The following is a 21,349-nucleotide window of genomic DNA, read 5'->3' as shown; positions in this document are numbered from 1 at the left end:
CACACACACACACACACACACACACACACACACACACACACACACACACACACACACACACACACACACACACACACACATTCTGGGCTGTCGTTTCCGGTGTCCCCGCACGGCGGCGCGCACTAAATGACCTCCGGGAGAGGCGGGGCTTCATAGCGAGAGGGGGCGGGGCTTACACCTTTGAGTGGGAATCCTCGGTTCAAAAAGCTACTAACGTTCCCGCACAGCAGCGCGTGCGTGTGTGGTGTGTTTTCCCTGCGACTCCACAGACGATCAGTGGATCATGATCTCCTCTGCGAGCAGGACACCACTTTACCTCCGCTGACCCAGAACCAGCTGCTCTGACTGAAGACTGAACCGAACACAAAGAGGAAGAAGAAGAGACGTAAAGAAGAGAATAAGTCGTACAGGTGGTTCGTGTTTGTTGAAGCGGACACACAGACACACACAGTCCGGGACCTGCTCGTCTCAGCCGGCTTGGAGAACAGGAAGATGTCGGTGGAGAGTTACTCTGCGCTGGATGAGTCCTCTCTGCGAGCTCTGGTGAGTGACATGCTGTCTGTCTGTCCCTCTGTGTCTCTGTCGGTCGGTCTCTCTGTCTGTCCTTCGGTCTGTCTCTCTGTCTGTCCTTCTGTGTCTCTGTCTGTCTGAGTCTCTCTGCATCATTTGAACTTGTGTCTTGTTCATTCCTCCACATGGGTGTGAGTCCTCATGAGGAATTTAACCCCCTTATAACTCACAGTGCACAGAGTGGGGATTTAGTATTCTTCTCAGTCCAACATCATTTTAATGTCATGTTTAAATCCCACTTTACTAAAAGTACCTTTGAAAAGCCTATTTTAAATATTTCATTGAATAATCGATCAATAAATGGAACAAATAGACGGATTAAAGGATAATGAAAGTGACAGTGGATGGCTTAACAGACAGGTTTGTCTGACTTTAAGTTTCACTAATGTAAGAACTGTCTTTATTCAGCTCTTGTTTGTCGTAAAATTCAATATCTCTGGGCTGGTGATGGTGAAAACAAACAATCGGAAGATGTTCCTTCTAGAAATTAGTTTAAAATAAACACTTTTTTTCGCTCAACAATTCATTGAGCAATCAAATCAATAATAGGCAGAGCCGAGAAGAAAGTAATATTGGGTCGAAGAACTGTGGTGAAGTTCCGGTGTGAATCCTTGATTCCACACAACAGACTCGGGGACGTAAAAATTCATTCTGATTGTAGGTGATTCACGTGGTACATTACAGTCGTATTAGTCATGTCCCAGTGATTTCCTGAGGCACAGGAAGGTGAGACATCATTAGTCTGTCTGTCTGTCTGTCTGTCTGACACGCACCGTGACACCTGTAACACTGACACTTTTACAAGGATGCATGAGTCACGCTGTCCTTATCCAGACAACGCCATGCAGGGTTTTCCTGAATCACGGTCGTACATTAAATATCTGAGACAAGTGTTTACTAGCTTTTCATTTTATATAATCTATTGCTAATATGAAACCAACAAGAGATTTGGATCAGTAGATTGGGAGAACTCTCACTAACCGCGCCAAAATTAACAGGAATTTTAACTTTTTCTTTTCTTGTGCGTTTCAAACTCTTATTTCGATCTCTTCGCTGGGGACTGTATATTGATTTAAAGTGGTAGGCCGTTCTCTGAGTTTTCATGCTATCACGTGTCTGCATGGGTTCCCCAAAGTCCAATCATATGCATATTGGGGTTAAGTTGAACGTAGACTCTAAATTTATAGTAGGTGTGAGTGGTTGTTTGTCTCTATATGTCGGCCATGTGATAAACTGTTCAGTTTGTAGATTTTGTTTGTCGATGGCCAGAGTAGGAAAGACGTAGTTAAACTGAAAACAACAGAGGAAGGAATCAGAGCTCACCACAAATATTGGCAGAGAAAAAGACTGAGAAGGGTTTTTTGTTGGACCACTTAAAGTCTTTTGTCCCTCAGCTGATTTTTTTATATCTGCAGTAATGCGTGTCATACACATAACATCATCAGACCTCAGCTCATTGTTATCAGGCATCTCAAGCTCCTCTGAATCCTCCTGTGTTGCCTGAACCTGCCGTCAAAATGCTGCTTTTGTCCGGAGAGCTGCAGCAGTGTCACGCAAACGCTGGAATTCATGGGATTCACAATTTGAGATGTCTCGTCGTCTCCTCTGTGCCGGATTCATGGAATAGAGCGTCTCCTCCAGAGCGTCCCTCCACCGAAGCCTCCCTCCTCCTCCTCCTCAGATGTGACCACCAGCGATAAGGTCACCAAGATCCCACATCTGCACTGATGATGTTTGCGGTGACTTGAGTGTCAGCATTTTCCACAGCGAACTCGGCTCAGAGGACATGACAGAATTGTTTAGCAATAGATGGATTTCAAATGGAAATTCTTCAACAGAGACTCCAATGGCGCTTTGGGTGTTAGGACTTTGTGAATCGAGAGCTGCAGCTTAATTAAACTGCTGGAGGAGCTGCTCTTCAACAACAGTTAGACGAGGAACACAAACTCCAGGCCTCCGCCGCGCGTTAATGAACTCAACAGTCAGAAGGTCATACGGCCGCCTCTCTAACGCCACTAATCCCATCTCTGCACTTCTATTCAAAGCCCAGGCTGCCTTTTATATTGCTTATTTAATCCCCTCCATGGGAACCAGGCAAAGCATTTTCCTTTCCCTCGGCCGCCACGATTATTCAAATATCCACAAAAAAACGAATCAGTTGGTGTCCTAGTTTCTTTTGGAAAGGTCGTTTGGTGCGGGTCGTCTGTCTGAATGGTGCTTAGGATCTGTGGACATGAAAAGAACGGGGGGGGGGGAAGAGATACCGAAGCCAGTTGGAGAAAAGCTCTTTCCAGCTAAACCACTCCAACCACTGATGATCATCACCTGTAACAGGCCTGAGTTTGCTGTGTGTCAATGTGTCAAACCTGCAGGACGAGCCCGCTCGACAGGTGTCGGCTCCTGTTGTTGCACTTGTCCACCTGCCCACTAAGTATAATGTTTGGCTCTGGCATCTGTCAGCCACATCACCCTCTCCTTTTCTAATCATCTCCGGACACCTCACCTCCCCCGCAGCTGCTCTACATCACAGGAGGAATGCAGCAACATGTGAACTCTGACAAGCTCACAAATTCGCTAAAAACGTCAATGATCGTGTAAAGACATCATCATCTCTCACCGCCTGTCGTCTGCTTGTGCACAAAGTCTGCCCTTTTGTTTTTGAACAGGTGTCAGCGCACTGAGACTTTCTGTCCACTACCCCTGCTGGGCTGATTTCACTTGCTGGATGTCTTGGATAATAGTTTGTAACTTCTCTTGCAAGCTCTTTGACCGTCCGCTCTCCCCTGGTGAACAAGAAGCATTCACACATGTTAAAAAAGGGTAATTTCACTCTGTGGCGTGGCCTCTGTGATTTATTGGTCCCCTGGGGATTCGTTTTATGGCTCTCTGGACTCCTTTGTGCTCGGACAAGGGTTCAACGGTTACAGTTGGACAGGATGAAAACATTTGTTTTGTAGTCTCCCAGTACAGTCCCCAGGTTCTCTTTATCCCCCAGAGGCATGGCCCGAAATGTCAGCCTCATCATCAAGAACGGATAAATCGGGAAAATTACGATACATTAAACTGTCGTCTGGGAGGTTTTTAGATTTACGCGCTGTGTTTTTCTTCTGTCTGCTACTCAGACTGAAAATACCTTCTTTCTTTGACTTGGTCTCATTAGGGGTTAAAATGATACAACTGTAGACCTTGTCAACAGTCTTGAAAACCATTTTTCTTCCATCAAAGACAGTTGACTGCTGTGTTGTCTAAGAATCTGCAGATACAAGTTGCTGCATGCAGCAAATCTCCCTTATAATAAGCTTCCCCAGCTTCTTGCTCCATGCAAAGAAAAGAGCCTTAAATGTGTTATGCACCCGACGGCTAATAACACCTGGTACTTCTGGGTTTATGCAAAAGGGTTGTCGGGGCCATAAACTACAAGCACATAGTGCATAGTGCACACCTGATTTCCCCCCCCCCCCCCCCCCCCCCTGTAACCTGTCATCATTCTCACAGGTATTTATGCCCTTCACGTTTGCACAAAGTTCCTGTATGATTACGTTTCAAAGATGAAGAAACATTTTGCGGGCGGCTCAACATTTGGAGCAGTTTTCCACTTACTAAACACACAGTAGTAGTTCTCATACATGAACCGAGGAAAATGGCTTTTTTTCGGAGTTTGGCTTTCACATATGAAGAATGCAGCAGCCCCTATCATCATGCGATATTTGTTCTTCTTCTAGTTTTGCATCTGTCGCAACACTCACTCGCTGGGTATTTTCCAGACAATTTCTGCACATATACAAGGGGTTGGCCGCAAAACTTCAGTGTCATGCCTGGAAGGAGCTTACAAGTTATCTCCACGGTTGCAGTGACAGGACTGAGCCCATCACAGCGAACGAGAGCAGACTTTAGCCTCTGAATAGCCAACTAACCGGCCAGGGAGCAAAGAGATAAGGAAAGGGGTCTCTTGTTTGTTTGATAAAACAGGAAACATGTGTTGGTGGACAGTGTTATAAATATCCCGCCCCAGTTTGGCTCTGAAAGGACTCAACTTTGACATCATTCGCATGCAAAGTCCACCAAAGTCTATTTTTAGTCTGTGGCAATAAAGTCGATTGTTTCTGTGGAACAATAACTCAGATTGAATTTTGCACAACTTTAAATTTACTTCAACAAACATTTACTCCATGTGTAAAGTTGGAATTGAGTTCATTGTGACCAACTTCCTCCTGTTAGTGTGACTCCCGAACTTATATTGTAAGTCAGGGGTGTCCAAACTACGGCCCGCGGGCCATCTGCGGCCCGCCATCCATTTTAAATTTTATTATTAAAAAATAAAAAAAATAAAAAAATAAAATAAAAAAAACAAAAATTTGAATTTTTTTATTTTCAAACTAACAATTTAGTAGTACTTTGATGGCACTTACTTATAGCACTTTGTAGTTTAGCTCTATTTTTGAATATATTGTACTTTCTTGATTCTTGTTGTTCTGGGTTTGTACCCTTGAATGCACTTATTGTAAGTTGCCTTGGATAAAAGTGTCAGCTAAATGAAAGGTAATGTGATGGACTATGGCCCACTGTATTGCAGCTGTCCCTCAAAATGCAGCCACGCCCCCCCCCCCCCCCCCAACTCTCAGGGCTGGGGGGCGTGGCGCCGTGAGTGGCCCGGACCTTCGTATTTTTTCTATATGTGGCCCTCGGGATAAAAAGTTTGGACACCCCTGTTGTAAGTAAAGCATCAGATATACCATACCTCCATTTTTCATGATGTAGATGTAGAACAAAAGTGCTTACAATCTATAACACCATTAGGATGCTTATTCCCAGGAGATTAGGGAATTGGACCAGATGTGGTTGAGGATTAAAAGACTGTTTACAAAGTTTGATGATGCATCTAAACTTCCTCCCACTATCGAGAAACGAAGCCAAAATATCCCTCATACGAAACCTTCCATCTTGAGCCAAAGACATTGTTTGGAACCAGAATCTGCAGTAGTCCGTAATAAGTGTGTATCCTTGAGTTCTAAGAAGAGTATTGAGTGCATCTGCTTCAGCATTAAACCTGATTTTAAAATAAAAGTTTAGATCAAGCAGTGTTGACATACTTTGGCTCGCTTTTTTCTCAGCACTTTGTCTTTTCTTGTAACTTTTATATGTCTAGCAGGGTAGAACGGCAGGATGTGAATCATGTCAAAACCATTCAAGTAGTCCACAGGGTTCCATTCAAGTTTAGTTACCCAGTATTTGGATATTATTGATAGAAAGAGCTTATATACATAAATCTGGTAATGTCTAGCAGGATTAAGAGGGAGACAAAAGAGTTGTAACTTCAAGATCAAATATCGGTGCAGTATAGAGTAACTAGGTTAATGCAGTATATTCCCTGTTGAAAAATGGGTCTGTTTACAGAGGGGTGAACCAATTTGCCATCCAAATTGCTGTGGTGTGTACGTCTGTCTGGTAAGTGATCCAACAGAGAGGGTTGATGTGGCTGATCTGTCTGCATCGTGACCCTGCCAAAAGGAAAGGGTCTGGTTAAGGGATTTGGTTTGCTTTGTCTTCTGTCTCCTTCACCACCACCAGGTATCTCTGACTGGTGAAATCCCAGTTTGACTTACAATGCTTTAGTATTCAGTGGTGTAATCTATTATTTCCCAATTACAGTGTTTTTCACCCTTATAAGACCTCATCGCACTGAAGAGGTGTGTCTGTGTGTTTTAGTTTGTGCAAAATTATGACACTTAAAAATGAAGAAAAGGGGGAACTGTGTTTTCTCTCATGGGAAAATAAATTGTTGCCGTCGTCGTTAAGAAGATGACCGACAGATGGCTTTGATTTTCAGAAGCCGTCTTTGTTTACGCTACTCAGATTCTCAAGTTGAAGTTTTTCTTCAAGGTACCATTTTCAGGTCCTCTGTACAGCTTTCTCAATCTCCGGCTCTATTTTGATGTAGCTCTATATATCATGGAAAAGAACATACAGGGAGCAGTGTACAGTTCTGTGTGGGATCAGAAATATAGGGTTTATGCCAAGCAACACACTGAACTACACCAATATTAATGTATAAATATATCACATCTTGCCGGCTTGGGAAAGCACGGTGTGTTTTTAAAATAAAAAAGCATCAGATGAAAGAGAGACAGATAAACATAAATACATTGTCCACATCAAACATACACACACTGTGATTTAAGCCTTTTCTATAGGGACTCTCGGAGGAATGTCATTTCCTGAGATCTGTAAAAAACAAAAGAAAGAAAAAAAGGCTATGGTGCGGATGTTGATGTTTTTCTTTCGGGCTCACTGTTGTTAATGTTACGGCATTCTTGAGATCCACACAGCTGATCTGTTGGATTTAGCTTTGCTCTGTCTGTCTGTCAGTGTGTGACTCTCACTCCTATTGTCATAGTCAGTGTGGATTGTCGGAGTCAGTGTGGCTGGCTCTCATGGATCCATTAGAACAAACTGTTTGTGCGCTGCAGCCTCCCAAAGTGCTGGGACCCCCTGGTTTGTTTCCTCCCGTGGGACGTCCCGCTACTCTTAGCTCATTAAATCAAAAGTGCTGGTCGTTCTTTTTAGCAGCAATCCCCCATATCTGGAGAAAACCCACCATGCCTTATCACTCCTCTCCTCACAGGATGAGGCCAACAGATGAGGTCTTTTTTAATGTCTATTTCTAGAGGCTTCCTTCTCCGTAATGCTTTGTCAGACCTTCTTATGACCACCATTGGCAGATGGCAATGAACCAACAAGGTGGGGACAGCTCCTTTCCTCTGTCGGTTTCCTTTGGATTAATGTCCAAAAACTCCTGCTTTTAAGAAAGGCATGATTTGGTGGGATATAAAACTCAGAGATCCAATGCAGCAGCACTAGAGGAAGTCAAGATCCTGGCATCCAAATACATGAAATACTAGAATACTATTTACTAGAGTTCATATCTCCACCAAAGCCTCACAGTCCCCTTAAATTCAACCAAGGCTGCATCAAATTTCACACATTCATCGCTAACATTTCCCCAAGACCATCAAGATCCATTAATTATTCCCAGAGAAGTTTTTGAATATATCAAGAAAACATCTTTTATCCCATAAGCACAGGAGAAAGTGTGGAATGAAAAAGAGACTACTTTGTTTCTGCATTGATTTTCCTGAATACAGGGTTTTCTTCGTGCAAAGCGGTGGAGCTCATGGAAATCGAATGCTCAACCTGAAACGAGACTTGTCAAACAAACCAAACATTTGACCCACATTCCTGTTCTTCACTCTGAGGGGAAATATACTGGAGTGCAATCAGGAGCTGCAGACATTGTTGTCAAAGTGAATGGATTGGTTTTGTACATCTGGGTGTATCACAATAGCTCCGGACAGTCCACCGCTCCTGCCTTTTGTCGGAGGATACGAAACCTTTTGATGATGCAGCAGCTCCCGAAAATGTGAAGCACGCTTGTCCCGACAGGGCCGTGAGTGACCTGGATCCCTCTCTGTGACCTGAGCTGCCTCTCTGAAGAGAAACCCATTCATGAGGGGACACAGAGTTTAAAGCCAGACAAGTAGAATTGGCCAAAAATGTGTCACAGCCAGGCGGGGTTGTATCACTGATGATGTGTAGGGTTGTTTGTGATGGACTGACATGCAACAAAGCAGTGGAGATTACAAATCATTGTTCAGGTCCTGCACAGAGGCGAAAGGCCAATAGTATACGATTCAGATCAGAGTGTGGACCATCGTAAAGTGCAAGTGCTGAATGATCTGTCAGCATGCGGCCCATGTGTGGGTTCAGTGCATCATTAAATTCCTATAGAACATTTCTGAAGCTTATACCCCCCTCTGACCCACATGCATTCCTCCAGTGCGTCTGTTCTTTATGCCTGCTACCTCAAGTGTAAAGGGGCACACTGTTTTCAGGTCGGCTCCCGGCCTTTGTCCTACCTTCCAGTTATTAGTGAAGGTTAAGCTTTCCCTACACGTGGAGCCGCGCTCGCAGAGCACGTTGCCACATGCGCAGTAATCTGTGTTTCTCCCTCGCTTGCTTGTATATTTCCCTGGAACCTTTCCCCTTTTTTTTTGATAACAGACAATAAAAGCCGCAGCACAAAGAGTTTTCACCTCTGTTCCGCTTCATTTCTTTGTACATTTTTCCCGCCAAGAGGTCACTGAAACTCCCTCTTCTGAGAAACCAGCAGTCCCATGTCCTGCAGGGCTCTCGTGTATCCTGATTATGTTTCCATTTTTCAGTGGGCATGGTGTGCCTGTGTGTGCCGGGTCTAGTGTACGCATGCATTGTTTTCCTCAGGTGTTGGGAAATGATTTACAGGCTTCCACCTGATTCTGATTGGAGTTGCCCCCCCCCCCCGACAGAAATGTAACAAAGAGATTTGAAAAACAAATTGGGGACTTTCTCAACCTTTTATAGTCCTTCTCAATTGTTTATTTGTGTGTCTCTCACTGTCTGTACTCGTCTGCCTTCCTCATTGGCAGCTGGTAATCCACTTCAGCTCTTCTGAAAGGAGTGTCCCACGTGTCCTTATAAGGGCAAACTCCATGGAAGGCCTGACACAAGAGAGTTTGAAGCACTGATCCGATGCGGCCGTGTTGCACTCTAACGTCAGCCCGCTCTGGAAATTATTACTGTAGCCCCGGTTTCATGCTTTAACACGCGCTTACCCCCCCCCCCCCCCCCCCAACCCTCACTCATTACCATTCACGTGGACACACGCACACACACATTCTTGCACAAAGTATACGTAATCCATTTATGCCAGTAAATGAACTTGACAAAAAGAAGAAAGGGTTAAGTGCACATCAGAAAACGACATGAAGCATGTGTACCTATCGGGAGTCAAAAGGTTGAGGCTTGGTCTGAGGAGTCGTTGTGAGTGTGGGGGGGGGGGCGTCTTCTGCACATAAGGCTGTGATGACCTTTGTCAACCTCTGTACACAACATAAGGCAGGGACACTCTAGAAAGTGAGGCTCTTCTGTGATATTCATCTTAGTTTGTTTTTCAGATTTTCCTTTAAACCTGTCTGAGGAATATGTTTCAAACCCTTTTTGTCATTAGACAAACGAAGCTAAACTTTTTAAATGTTGAATTTCTTAATATAAATCACATGGTTGTAGTAAAAAAAAATAAACTTAAACTCAATTCCTGGAAATACAGGAAACAATTTTTTATTTGATTATAGCATAGCAGCACAATTTGGTAAAAGTGATTTATTTTGGACAAGTTTATGATGTGATATAATAAAGAAGTGGTATCATGAGACAAATTGTTCATTTATCAAAGACGGGTTGAATTTTGGAATTTGCATTTCTCTACTCCGATATACAAAAAAAAACCCAGCCAAATTCATACAGTACTGTTTTATTAATAATTGAGTGGTACTTTATGAAGTTTTTGATTTCTTTTTTTCTCTGAGAGGACTTGGCCTAACCCAGCTGTTTTGTTTTCTTTGGCTCACAGGCTTGTTTTCTCTTCACTGTCTTTCTTAACTGGAAATATCAGTTATTGTTTTTATCAGAGGTATTGTTTTGTAGTGTTTTTTTTTTCCAGTTCAGCGTCAACTTGCTTGTTGGGCTCCGTGTTTGTCTGGTCTGCACAACGGCCGGTCATTTGACCACTGCACATGCTTCACTGCCTATTCAGAGACTGATAGGTCATCTCTTTTATTATGGCCGTGGATAGTGAGCGGATTGTACACAAACATAGAAAAGGTTGTCGCACTCACACACGCACAATTTTGATGGAATTAGATCACAGCATTTGGTGGTTACACAACCGTGATTTAGATTAAATTAAGTTAAATCCAAAAACACCCGATTAAAGAATCTGGCTGGGCGTTCAATTATATCGTTCAGTACTTGGAACTTTGTGATCCTCAGTGACGAGTGTGTCTTTTTGTAAAACAAAAACTAGATGTTAAAGTCCTATCATATATCATGTTAACTAACATGTTTAACTACTCAGCCTACAGTGCACAGACACATAAAAAAAAAAAACAGAAGACAGAGCCTGGACCTCATAATCGTCTCATTACCAATAATCCACGTTTGAGCGGCTCAGAAAGAATCTGTAATGCTATGTATTCCCATGAATAATGCTGTAATGAATCAGTCGGTATAGAGGGGTGTGATTTAGACAAATCTGAGCTTGTGCAGTATTTTCTTTGTATTTGCACGCCACTTTAGCCGAGTTCTCTGTCTTATTTCACTCCCACAGCTTTAACACAATCCTGTTACAGTGCTGCACCCAGTGGTACAGTGTGTGTGTGGACCCACTGATACTGGCTCAGTATGTTTTGAGGAGGATCTTTTGAGTTCCTGCTGTATTCTTACCACGTTTCCCTCTGAGGCTAAATACATTGAACCTCTCAAACTGCATCTCTCATGTGCGGCGGCCGAGTTCAGAGAGAGTTGCTGTCCTCAGAAGTGCGTCCGCCGCCAGCTGGTCGGATTACTGCTAAACCACGAACACTCTCTAATTGGCCCTGATTGATTGAGCTGCTTCTTCTTCGAATGCCTTAAGATAGGTTTGTGGGTCGACTTCATAGAAAGCCTCTGCCGGGCCGGACGTGAGTCAAATGGAGCTACGGTATGGCACATGCCTTAGCAAGCCTGCCCATGATGTAGCTCGCTTTTCACCACAGTAGAATTCAGGCCAAATAAGGTCATCTTTTGATTCAGTAAGTAAGTGCATTTGGATTAAAAAGACAAAGTCCGAAGTAATACCCCTCTTAAGGGACCTCTCCAGTTTCTATACAGGATTGCCTCATCTGTCCTCACCCCGTCAACCTTATCCACTTCCTCCTTCCTGTCTCAGTGCGTCAGCTGACTGTGCAGAAGTGGACAGGTGTAATGAGTCTTCAGTCAGTGATATGACTGTTGCCCTGGCGTCATTACAGGTGCTGACAGCTCACCGGAGTCTCAGTGACGCCGTGTTTTCTGTAAAACATAACACTCGTGTGTGTGTGATTTCTGACTCATACGTCTGTTAGCAGCTAACGCAACACTGCGTGAGAAGCTGTTTCTGTCTAGGTGCAACGGCTGCTCTCTGGGTCACGGCGTTGTTATTTGGAGCCACCGTGGCACTCGGATACTCGGAGGCCTGTGGGCTGGTTTGAAAAATTCCTTTGGGGCAACGGCCGTTGGTGAACGGTGGTGTCACTGAGTAACTTCATTGATTTTTGTACTGCCCCCCTCCACCTCCTCCTCCTCTGAGCACAGATCACTCACTGTAAAGGCCACCTTCATGTGGGACTTTTGTCAAATGCACCGTTTTCCCGGATGACCGTGTGTTTCCGTCTCTGGCTCTTTAACAGTTTTTCTGTTTTCTTTGGCAGGCGCCCAAGTTCAAGGTGTGGTTTATTAGCTTGAGTCGCACCCGCTCGTTACTTTCCTGTGGAGCTGGTGGTCATTGGTCCTTTCAAACACGTCAAGGAAAAGTCAGTTACAGCCGCTGGCCTTGTGCCAGCCGGATTGGCCCATTTGGATCTAGTGTATGAATCCTGCAGCCAACCCAAAATCAGTCAACATGCATGATGCAGCCATGTGTGCACTGATTGGTCCGTTTAAAAAACATGTAAACATGAACTGCTGCTGGTTGAGTTGTTGGAGCAGGCAAGCTTCAAAGTGCTGCTAAATGTTTTTCATCTCTTATCACATCATGACTGTAATTGCTTCTGTTTGAAAAGATTAGTGAAACTGATCCGGACATGTCTGCTATCTGTCACATGCTCTGAGTTTGTCCATTGCTTTTTTTCTTTATTTTTTTAAGTCCGAACACTTTCTTTTGGGATTTTATCTGATATGTGCAAAACACAGCCTTTTCTTAAATGCCAAGCAGGAGTTACTGTTTTTGAACTGAGGCCCAGGCCTGTGGCTGTTCTCTTACATCTCAATAATGTATAAATACATAAATCAGTGAGTCCTAAAACTTGGCAGCATTTGTGGAGTGTAATCGCACCATGACGTTGGTTCAGTAGTGGGCCTGGGAGTGTGATAACAGACGGCTCCCTAAGTGTTTATTTAGTGTGAGTGTGAGAGACAGTGATAGAACTGAACATTTCCTCTCGCCTCTCGTTACCTTCTTGCATCACAATCAGAAACCTGACACTGTGACTCCTGGCCGTCGTATCACCGCTGGGTTGGACCCAGGCTCAGACGATGATTACACTGCCATCTCCTTTCCTTGTGAGTCAGCAGGAATGTGAGGAATGACCTGAGCGCGGCTCGGACCTTTCCCACCCCTTTCTCATCTGCCCATTTTTAGGCATACCGAGGGCTAGCTACTCATTTTCATTTTCCCCCTCTTTCACTTTGTCTGCTCTCCCCTCCTCCTGTCTCCTTTCCTTTTCTTTGGGCCTTTTTTTTCCCCATGAGCACTTTCTCCTCTTACTCATTCTTTTCAGTCAGCTCAGCACTTTAAATTTCCACAAATTACAGTATATAGGAGAGCCCCTATGAGCGAGTGCAGCTTGGGCTGCATATTTTGACAAACCACAGCAAGACTTTAAAAACCACTGGCCCTCCTCATGAGTTGTAAGACCCCCCTCCTTCCTCCCTCCTCGTCCTCATCCTCTGGGCCCAGCAGGGGGAGCACATCAACCCCGTTTTCAACTCACCAGGGTGTACGGCTCAGCTTAGCAACCACATCCAGCTTCCTTTTATTTGAAGGCGGTAGGCATTACAAAGGTTTGTGTCTTAACTCTGCAGGTTTTAACTGGTGCAGCAGGGAACCTTAGTGTGTGTGTGTGGGTATGTGTGTTGAGGGTGAGGTTTATAAGAGAAGCCTGCCAGCAGAGCGGCTCATCTCTGCATGTGATGACAGGTTCCCGCTGTTGACCAAAGGAGAGAGACGTCTCCCGTTTGACAGCAGAGGTATCCCTCTACCCTCATGTGTTCACAGCAGCTGCTCACTTGAAAGCATCCATGTGTCTGTCTGCAGGCGTGCTGTACACACACACACACACTCTTGCACGCCTTAATTACTCCTCTTTTTCTTTGACAAAATGTAAACCCCCTTTAAGTAATAGTCACTCGAGCGCTGACATGGTTTAGTGAGTGTTTAAAGTGAGCCTCTTCAACGTCTGTGTGTCTGAGGCCTCCTGCGACAAGCTTACTGCTCCACCAGGAGGAAAAGCAGCCAGAGAAGAAGACACCTGGGTGATAAGTCGACCTTAGAGAGCAGAACGCGCTTCTCTCTTGTAGCCAAGCACCAGCTGTTTCTCATCCTCGGCTCCTCGCTCAGGTGGTCCCGTCTTTTCACATTAGCCCAGTCGGATCACATGTCATCACCTGTCTATAAGCCGTCCGCTGGCCCTGCTTTACCTGTAACCCACATTTAAAAGTAAACCAGGGAGGTTCAGCCGAGGTTTGTCCGACATGCTTTACTGCTGTTCGCATTCATCATCTGTCAGAAGTGACTCAGATTAAGCTGGCATAATTAAAAATGACAAATGGAGTTCACGTGAAGGTGGATCCCTGACCTTTTCAGGATGCTGTTATTTCTATTGGACAGCTGTGTGTGTTTGTGAGGCCACTTTGGATAAAGTCCGCCCCCGCTTTTAAAGCAGTGCCTTGTTTGGCAGGGTTAATTACAGAGGGCATCTGAAAGAAGCCTTCGCTGTGACTTGTATTTTGACCCAGGAACCCTGCAGTTCTGCTTATTGACCGCCCTGTACTTACACTGAGAACAAGCCTGTGACCCTTTAGGAGCAGATTCTTGTGGTGCACTCACTCATGGATGCAAATATAAGAATGACAAGTACCTCGTATTAGCAAGCCAAATCTTTCGCTCTCTGTGAGGCGTCCTGCTGGGACAGCACACTAACGTACACATATTTGTCTCACGTCTTGTTCTGTGTTTGTCTATTTTTGTGTTTCGCGTGCAGCTGGATGGAACCGTGGATCTGGATGAGAGACGACTCATCCGTTCAGCCATCCGGGAGCTGAGGACGAGGGAGATCGAGGACATGGAAGCCGCTCTGGCCAGCAAGAGATTTCGACCCACACGTCTCAAACAGCAGGAGGACAAGGAGAACCAGCACAGGTAAGAGCACACATTTCCTGAAATTCTTCTGCCAACCCCCTAGTAAAATGTCAGAGTGAGTTCATTTGAGAATACAGGAGGAAAATGTCATATGTGAAAGTGAAACTCCAGAAAACATCTAGACCCAATATTCAGAACATGTTCCTGCTCCTGTCTGTGTGAAGACGCTCACTGACATGGTGCAATCCCTAAATGTTGAGCCCCAACCATGATCATAACCCTGAGATGAAACTTAAATCTAACCGGAACCTTTACAACCAAGTGTTAACTCTCAAACAGCCCGTTAAAGACGTGATGACTGACCAAAATGTCCTCACTGCACAAGGTCTATAATTCAAACTGGCCCTAATGGGAGTACTTGTCCATGTTCACACACACTAAGACCTGTCCTAATGACAAACGGCACACAGTGAGTAGAACTGTAGATGCTTAGAAAACACTCTCACATCTTATGTTTTACAGTAATTCTTTCCTTACGTCGGGTTATCTGTCAGCATTTATGTCATGGGAGTAACATTAAAAAACATTTAACAGTTTCTCCTAGCTTCATTATATAAATGCCTATTAAACAGTTAATTTGCAAAGTATCATAAACGCATTTTTCTCTCCTGAGACATAGTTAACAACAAAATCGCATAAATGATACGGTATGGGAATTTGAACTTTTTGATGGTCTTAAGTTTCCTCTCTGTGGGTAAGAAATCCTGAGCTCCTCTCAATAGGAAGGCCCGAGTAACTTTACAGGTGTTAATTTAAAACTGGCTCCAGTTCAAGGCTGTGGAACAATCCCAACATCTGGTGTGGAGCACAGTCAAGATTTAACACTACTGGTTATGAAGAGGAGACCCGACCTTCTGCAGTCGTGGTTCTCCGTAACTGAATCTTATTAAGACCAGTGGCTGGGTTGGGCCGGATTATTACAGAGGCCTAATCATTTTCATCCATCGCTGCTCTCAGATGACTTGCGTTACAATAACAAATGCGAAGCCTCACTGGAGCTGCAACAGGAGGCCTACCTGCTGCAGCACATGCATGCACGTGCACACGCGTTCATACACACACAGTCTTACGGACCCATCTGAAAGTTGCATTACCCCGTGCCTCTCCTATCCCGAGGAGGAATGTGAAAGATTCCATTCCTGCATGCCACACATCCGTTTACAACGAGTGGAGGGAAGCAAGGATAATGAGCGAACTGGAGGAGTGCATTAGTAATAGAAACCAACATTAAAGCAAGCAGGGAAACTGGTGAAATACGAGACTGAAGGAATGGAGGATGGATGAGAGAAGCCTTTTTCAGGCGCTGTGTGTCACTCCTGTCAAATCTCTTATGGCCTCGGCATCACTTTTTCCACACTCATGGTTTTTCTTCTGGCCAAGGAAACTGTGTTATCTTGAATCTGTCTCCTGCTGCCTTTCACACATACACTCAGCCTCAGATCAGAGTCTGATATTTTAAGATACTATGACAACCAACTTATCACTTGTCCAGTTATGGTCATTCATAATAAAACCCATTTCACCACTTGACTGTCTCCTTCTCTCAGGTCAGAATCGAATGAAAACTTGGACATACTGTCACGAAAGCTCCAGTCGATCCAGGACATTGATGAGCTCACGAAAATGGTGAGTGTTGATGAACTAAAATAATAGCATATGGTGACGCTGCAGCCTTGTGCTCTGTAGACTGAGATCATGTGTGTGTTTTGCATGAAGCTGCGTGCCGCCGCCGAATACGAGGAGAGGAAGATGATTAGAGCGGCCATCCGACAGATCCGAGACGAACAGCAGCAAGGTGAGTCCAGCTGTTTGATGAAGCCGAGTCAAGCACACCATTTTTAGACATTAACTATGGGAAATTGAGTTGAGACATTTTACAGAGTGCCTTTTCACATATATTAAGAACGCAGCAGGAGATGTCCAGCACATTGATGTGAGGGTTGGCGCACTTCATGAATCTTTTCACTGATTAGAGGAAAATGTTTTGACTTGGTTGTGACCCCACTTTAAGGACAATGCATTTTGACACATAAAGTAATAAGCCTGAAGTTGAAGCTTTAAAAATAAAGTTAAAGGTCACAATGTCAGATAAAATGGGCCACAGCTAGAATTTTATTTATGAATGTGTCACCACAAGAAAAAAAACATTCCTAATATGTTGTGATATTCTAGATTTCACTGCCTCAGTGTGGATTAAACTCAGGGATTTGATTTATTTTGGCACCAAAGTTGGTCTCTGATTGGCCTGATGAAATAACTGTGAACTGCAAAAACTTAATAATGGCTGGTTTGACGTTAATCCAAAATTAAAAAAATAAATATATACGTATGTTTTTTTTTTTTTTAAAGGAGCTCTGGGGATAAATACCCATTGTTATTGAGCGTGTGTGCATATTTCACAAGGGACAGATAGCAGCCTGTCTGGTGTGGCCATCGTCTCTGTGGTAGATCTACCTATGATACTGGATCAGATAGTGGATTCCTTTCATTCCTCAGGCCGGTCTGGTCTGTGTGAGGCCCCTGTCAGTCTGAAACACTGTGATGCACTGACACCGTGACACACACAAATATGTGAGCACCTTTAACCCCTGAATAGTCTTTTTGTGTGTCATCTATTCAATTCCGATTATTGTCTAAGCACGGCTGCCTGTGTTTTAGGGACTGTGGAGAGGGTTAAAGCTCCCGGTCGCTGCCTGGATCCTGAGAGCGTGGAGCCCCAGGGCATCATGGGAATTGGAGTGAGTACAGCAGAGTTTAATAAAGTGATCTATCACTATAATTGAATGTCACAGCAAGAAGCAAATGCATTATGTTCATCACCACCATTGCAGCTGATGGGCAAACTATCTCCGATTTAACGTGCACTCCTGTCAGCTTCCATTTGCAAGAATGAACTGAGCACAGAGCAATTTGTGGGTGCTGAGTCTGTTTGCATGGTAACGCAGACCGCCGAGGTTTCTCTGCCGCCACAACCAGGAATGCAGCAAACAGCAACAACAACAAGCATTGTGACTTGAGTCACACAGTGTGTCATTAATGCGGCTGCAACACACACTCGCACACACAGACACACAGGAAAGTACATGGAGAGGCTTTACCACGAGGCAAGGAATGCATTTTGGTTTGACGTCCTTATCCTGGTTTCTGGACGAGTATGTGGAGAGAGATCAAATTGGCTCTCACCTGCCTGGAGTTTAGTGAAGGCAGCATCTGGATCTGTCAGCACAGGCTTTTACTTTAAGCATTGCGAGTGATTGGGTTTAATTAATGGTAAAAAAAAGGATTTTAACTAGCATGGTGCTAAGTAGAGTCAAAGCCCAACAGTCTCCTTATTAAACCACATTTAAAATGACTAGTGCTGGATTATTATTTAGATGATATATGTTATTCATTCTATTCAACAAATATTGTCTCCTCTCTGCATTTTTTTCTGTTATACTAACATATGTCCAATTTTTATTCTACGTGTATTGAGGATGTTTTGCATTTTATGTTATTGGTCTATTTTGGTCTGGTTTCCACAAATGACATCACTGATTCTACTACATGCATCTTTTGATCTTACATATTTGTTTTGTATTTATGTGGTCTAAATTAAGCCAAAGTACACACACTCAAAAATATCAACCCCCACAAACAAGTCAGGATTTTGTCATCAAGATCAATAAATTATATTGTTAAGACGTTGAAAAACATTTCACAATGTTATAGAAAGTAAAACCAAAATCTTGTATCCATCCAACCCCCCCAATCCGGATTCCAAAATTGAATGAGCTCCTCCTCGGTTCATGCTCCACCTCTCCAGAGAATTTCATGGAAATCGCTTGAGTAGTTTTTAGATATTCCTGCTAACTTCCAAACAAATGTAGACAAAAACCTAACCTCCTTGTCCGAGGTAATTACATTTTGACGACCATCTCTGTGAATCCCTCCGGTCTCAGCAACGCCAGACGCACTCCTCGCAGCTGATTGGCCCTCTAGATGAGGACAAACAAGACTGTGTCTCTTCCAGTGCAACAGATTGAATTATATGGTTGTTGCAGAGATCATGATGTGAAGAGACTTGAATGCCTGGTGTTATCTTATCGGCTGTGTTTGATCACTGACATTTATTTCCCCCCTTTTTTTTTTTTTAAATGAATGCTCTGTTTCCAGTCGATGAGATCTCTATGGAGAAAAAAACAAACTTACTGTGTGAGCTCACCTCTGTTGTAACCAAGCCTCTGAGTGCTTAAAGTGATGAAACGCTTACAACACTGTCTACGCTTTGAGAGAAAATACAATAAGTTGTTCTATCAGTGCTCTATGTTCTGGTTGTTCATGCGTAAGAAACCGTTTATATCGTCATAGTATTTTCTCTGTCGCAGCCTGTGCTTCGCTTGCGTGCATTCCCGGGTGTGTTTGTGTTTTCTCCTCAGATGGGAAGTGATGATAGGATGTTGACGTCACAGGATGCTCTGGCATTCAAGCCTTTTTACCTCACTTCCTGTCAGACGGCCGAGTTGTACGCTGGTGGGTTTGTGAACCACAGGTGGTGTGATGGATGAGAGGGTGGGTGTTGAAGATCTGGATACTGGGGGGGGGCTGGACAGACAGGCACCCCACCAGCTGTGTCTCAGCAGTCTAGTCTGCACTGGAGTGGGTAGGTGGCCAAAAACAACATCGGCCCGCAGCAGCAGCAGGGCTCCTTCCACTCGCATCACAGCAGCGGATCTCTTTGAGCTGAGTCCGATTGTCTCTTTGCAGATGGAGGTCCCTGATAGGCTTCCACAGCAGCCGAACACACAACAGCCAAACACACAAAAGCCAAACACACAACACGCAATATGACAGCAGCCTGAGACAACACCCGCTGAAAAGCTTGTGTGACAAAACCGTAAAGCTATTATACGTCACAACTCTTCATTAAAATTGTGTACTTGCATTATCGAAAATATTTTGAACAATGGTACGTTTCAGTTTGGCCGCCTTAAATGTCCGTGTCTCTGCTGTAACTTCCAGGGCAAATGATGCATGGTGAAGGAAAAACACACTGTTAGCCTTCGATTTTGATTGGCAATGATGGTAAAGACAACAACTCATGATCCCATGCTGCTTCACAATGTCATCACATTATTTGGATAGAGAGACGCCAAACAGCCGAAGTTACGTATTGTACGTTTAGAAGGGAAACTTTATCGCCAATGTGCCTGTTTATTAATGTAGTTATTCATGTGGAATTTGACCAGAATCCAACTCCCGTTAGAATTTAAGAACTGTTATTAATAGGCACGGTTGACGTGTCATAGCTGTGGTACGGTAAAAGTTTCCTTTTGCTCATTCGGAGAAACTGTACTCCAGCGGCTTATAAGGAATTTAATTATACGTATAGAGCGGAAAGAAAAGCCAATAGGAATAAGGGATATTTATTTAATTATTTCGGGATAAAACCGTGTAAAAAATCTGATGATTTTATTGAGGATTAGATTCATTAACATATCTTTGTCTCAACATCAAGAGTAGTTAGAGAAATAAAGAAATTTGGTCACAGTAATGGCAGTGTGTCAGAAGTTAATGAGTCAACCAGGCAACCCTTTTAACCTGTGTGTATGTGTGTGTGGTGGGGGTCAGGTCCCTGTGGAGACAGAATGGGAGGGAGGGGAAGTCAAGGGAGTGGCTTGTTGGTATTTTGTGTGTGTGTAGGAGTATGTATAATGTGGCTGAGGGAGGAGAGTGGCAGAATAGTGCACGTCCTGACTCCGATAGGGTAACTGCTTAGAGAGAGAGAGGGAGGAGAGAGAGAGAGAGAGAGAGAGAGAGAGAGGCAGTCAGTCCAGTGAGGAGAAGGTAAATGTCACTTTGATTTTCCGGCTCTTGTGTGTCACAGACGTAAAGCTCCTCTCTGACTTTCTTCTTCTTTTTATTCCAACTAAAAGAACTGTTGGACATAATTCCACATCTGTTTCTGTCTGTTTGAGGAATAATGGGACGTGCCTGCCTCTCTGTTTAACTCTCAGGTTTGTGTACATAATGTTTTTTTGTTGTTTTTTTGTTAATTCACATTTTATTAATTTCAGCTGACCTTAATGATGCATGATAATAAACTGGCTCATTGGACAACTTTACAGAAAATAATTCAGTGAAAGAATGGAAAACAAAACGAGATTAGAGTATTCTTTAGTTTTTTTTGGTTTTAAATGTATTTTTGGAATTGGTCTCTTTGAGGCTGCAGGTCTGCATGTCATCTGGGTGCTTTGGGAGAGCACAGGTAGGCTGCGTGTTGGGAGTGTGTTGCAGCTCCAGACAGACTTTTGTTTGTTCCCTGATCTCATCATAAACGTGTTGCAAGACGAGACCTGAGGAAAGGGCAAGGCTTGAATTGTCTTAAAGCCGTTGCAATAGGCCGGACTTTGGAAAAAGTACAGTAGATCCACTTTGAAAAGCTGAGAGTGGCATGTGGTGATTTGCAGTAAGTAAAGATGACTTCGCCTGTGGGTTTCCTCACTCCAGACTGTGTGTGTGTTTGTAAGTGTGTGTGTGTTTGTGCGTGTGTGAGTGAGAGATACCCAGATGATTGCTACATCATTCCAGCTACTTTATTTCAATTATTGGAGTTGAGCCGAGCGTGTGGTTCCTCCGGCTGCAGTAATGGAAAGTGAGCTGCCAGGTTTCGTCTTCTCTCTTCCACGTGGAGGGATGGTGGAAGACCCTCAGATGATTCTGACCTCACCAGTGATGGGGACTGATGAATTTACCTTTCATGGAAAAATG

General features: G+C 44.0%; 1 protein-coding gene across 4 annotated transcripts in view; it reads left to right on the top strand.

Moving 5' to 3' along the window:
• The first annotated feature begins 183 nt into the window (after positions 1-183).
• The window catches only part of smtnb (smoothelin b), a 47,900-nt gene continuing 26,734 nt past the window's right edge, over positions 184-21,349 (top strand). The window contains exons 1-5 of one of the 4 annotated variants that reach the window (XM_053420272.1): positions 184-543; positions 14,442-14,599; positions 16,147-16,225; positions 16,316-16,394; positions 17,258-17,337. In XM_053420272.1, the coding sequence (XP_053276247.1) occupies positions 493-543; positions 14,442-14,599; positions 16,147-16,225; positions 16,316-16,394; positions 17,258-17,337 (447 nt within the window). In that variant the 5' untranslated portion in view covers positions 184-492. Of the gene's footprint in view, positions 544-14,441; positions 14,600-16,146; positions 16,226-16,315; positions 16,395-17,257; positions 17,338-20,282; positions 20,426-20,514; positions 20,596-21,349 lie in introns of those variants that run through there. The other 3 variants (XM_053420276.1, XM_053420275.1, XM_053420274.1) reach the window with 3 other exon arrangements.

The sequence above is a fragment of the Pleuronectes platessa genome, chromosome 4, assembly GCF_947347685.1.
Source record: "Pleuronectes platessa chromosome 4, fPlePla1.1, whole genome shotgun sequence".
Taxonomy (NCBI): domain Eukaryota; kingdom Metazoa; phylum Chordata; class Actinopteri; order Pleuronectiformes; family Pleuronectidae; genus Pleuronectes; species Pleuronectes platessa.
This window is presented reverse-complemented; position numbering and strand designations above follow the sequence as displayed.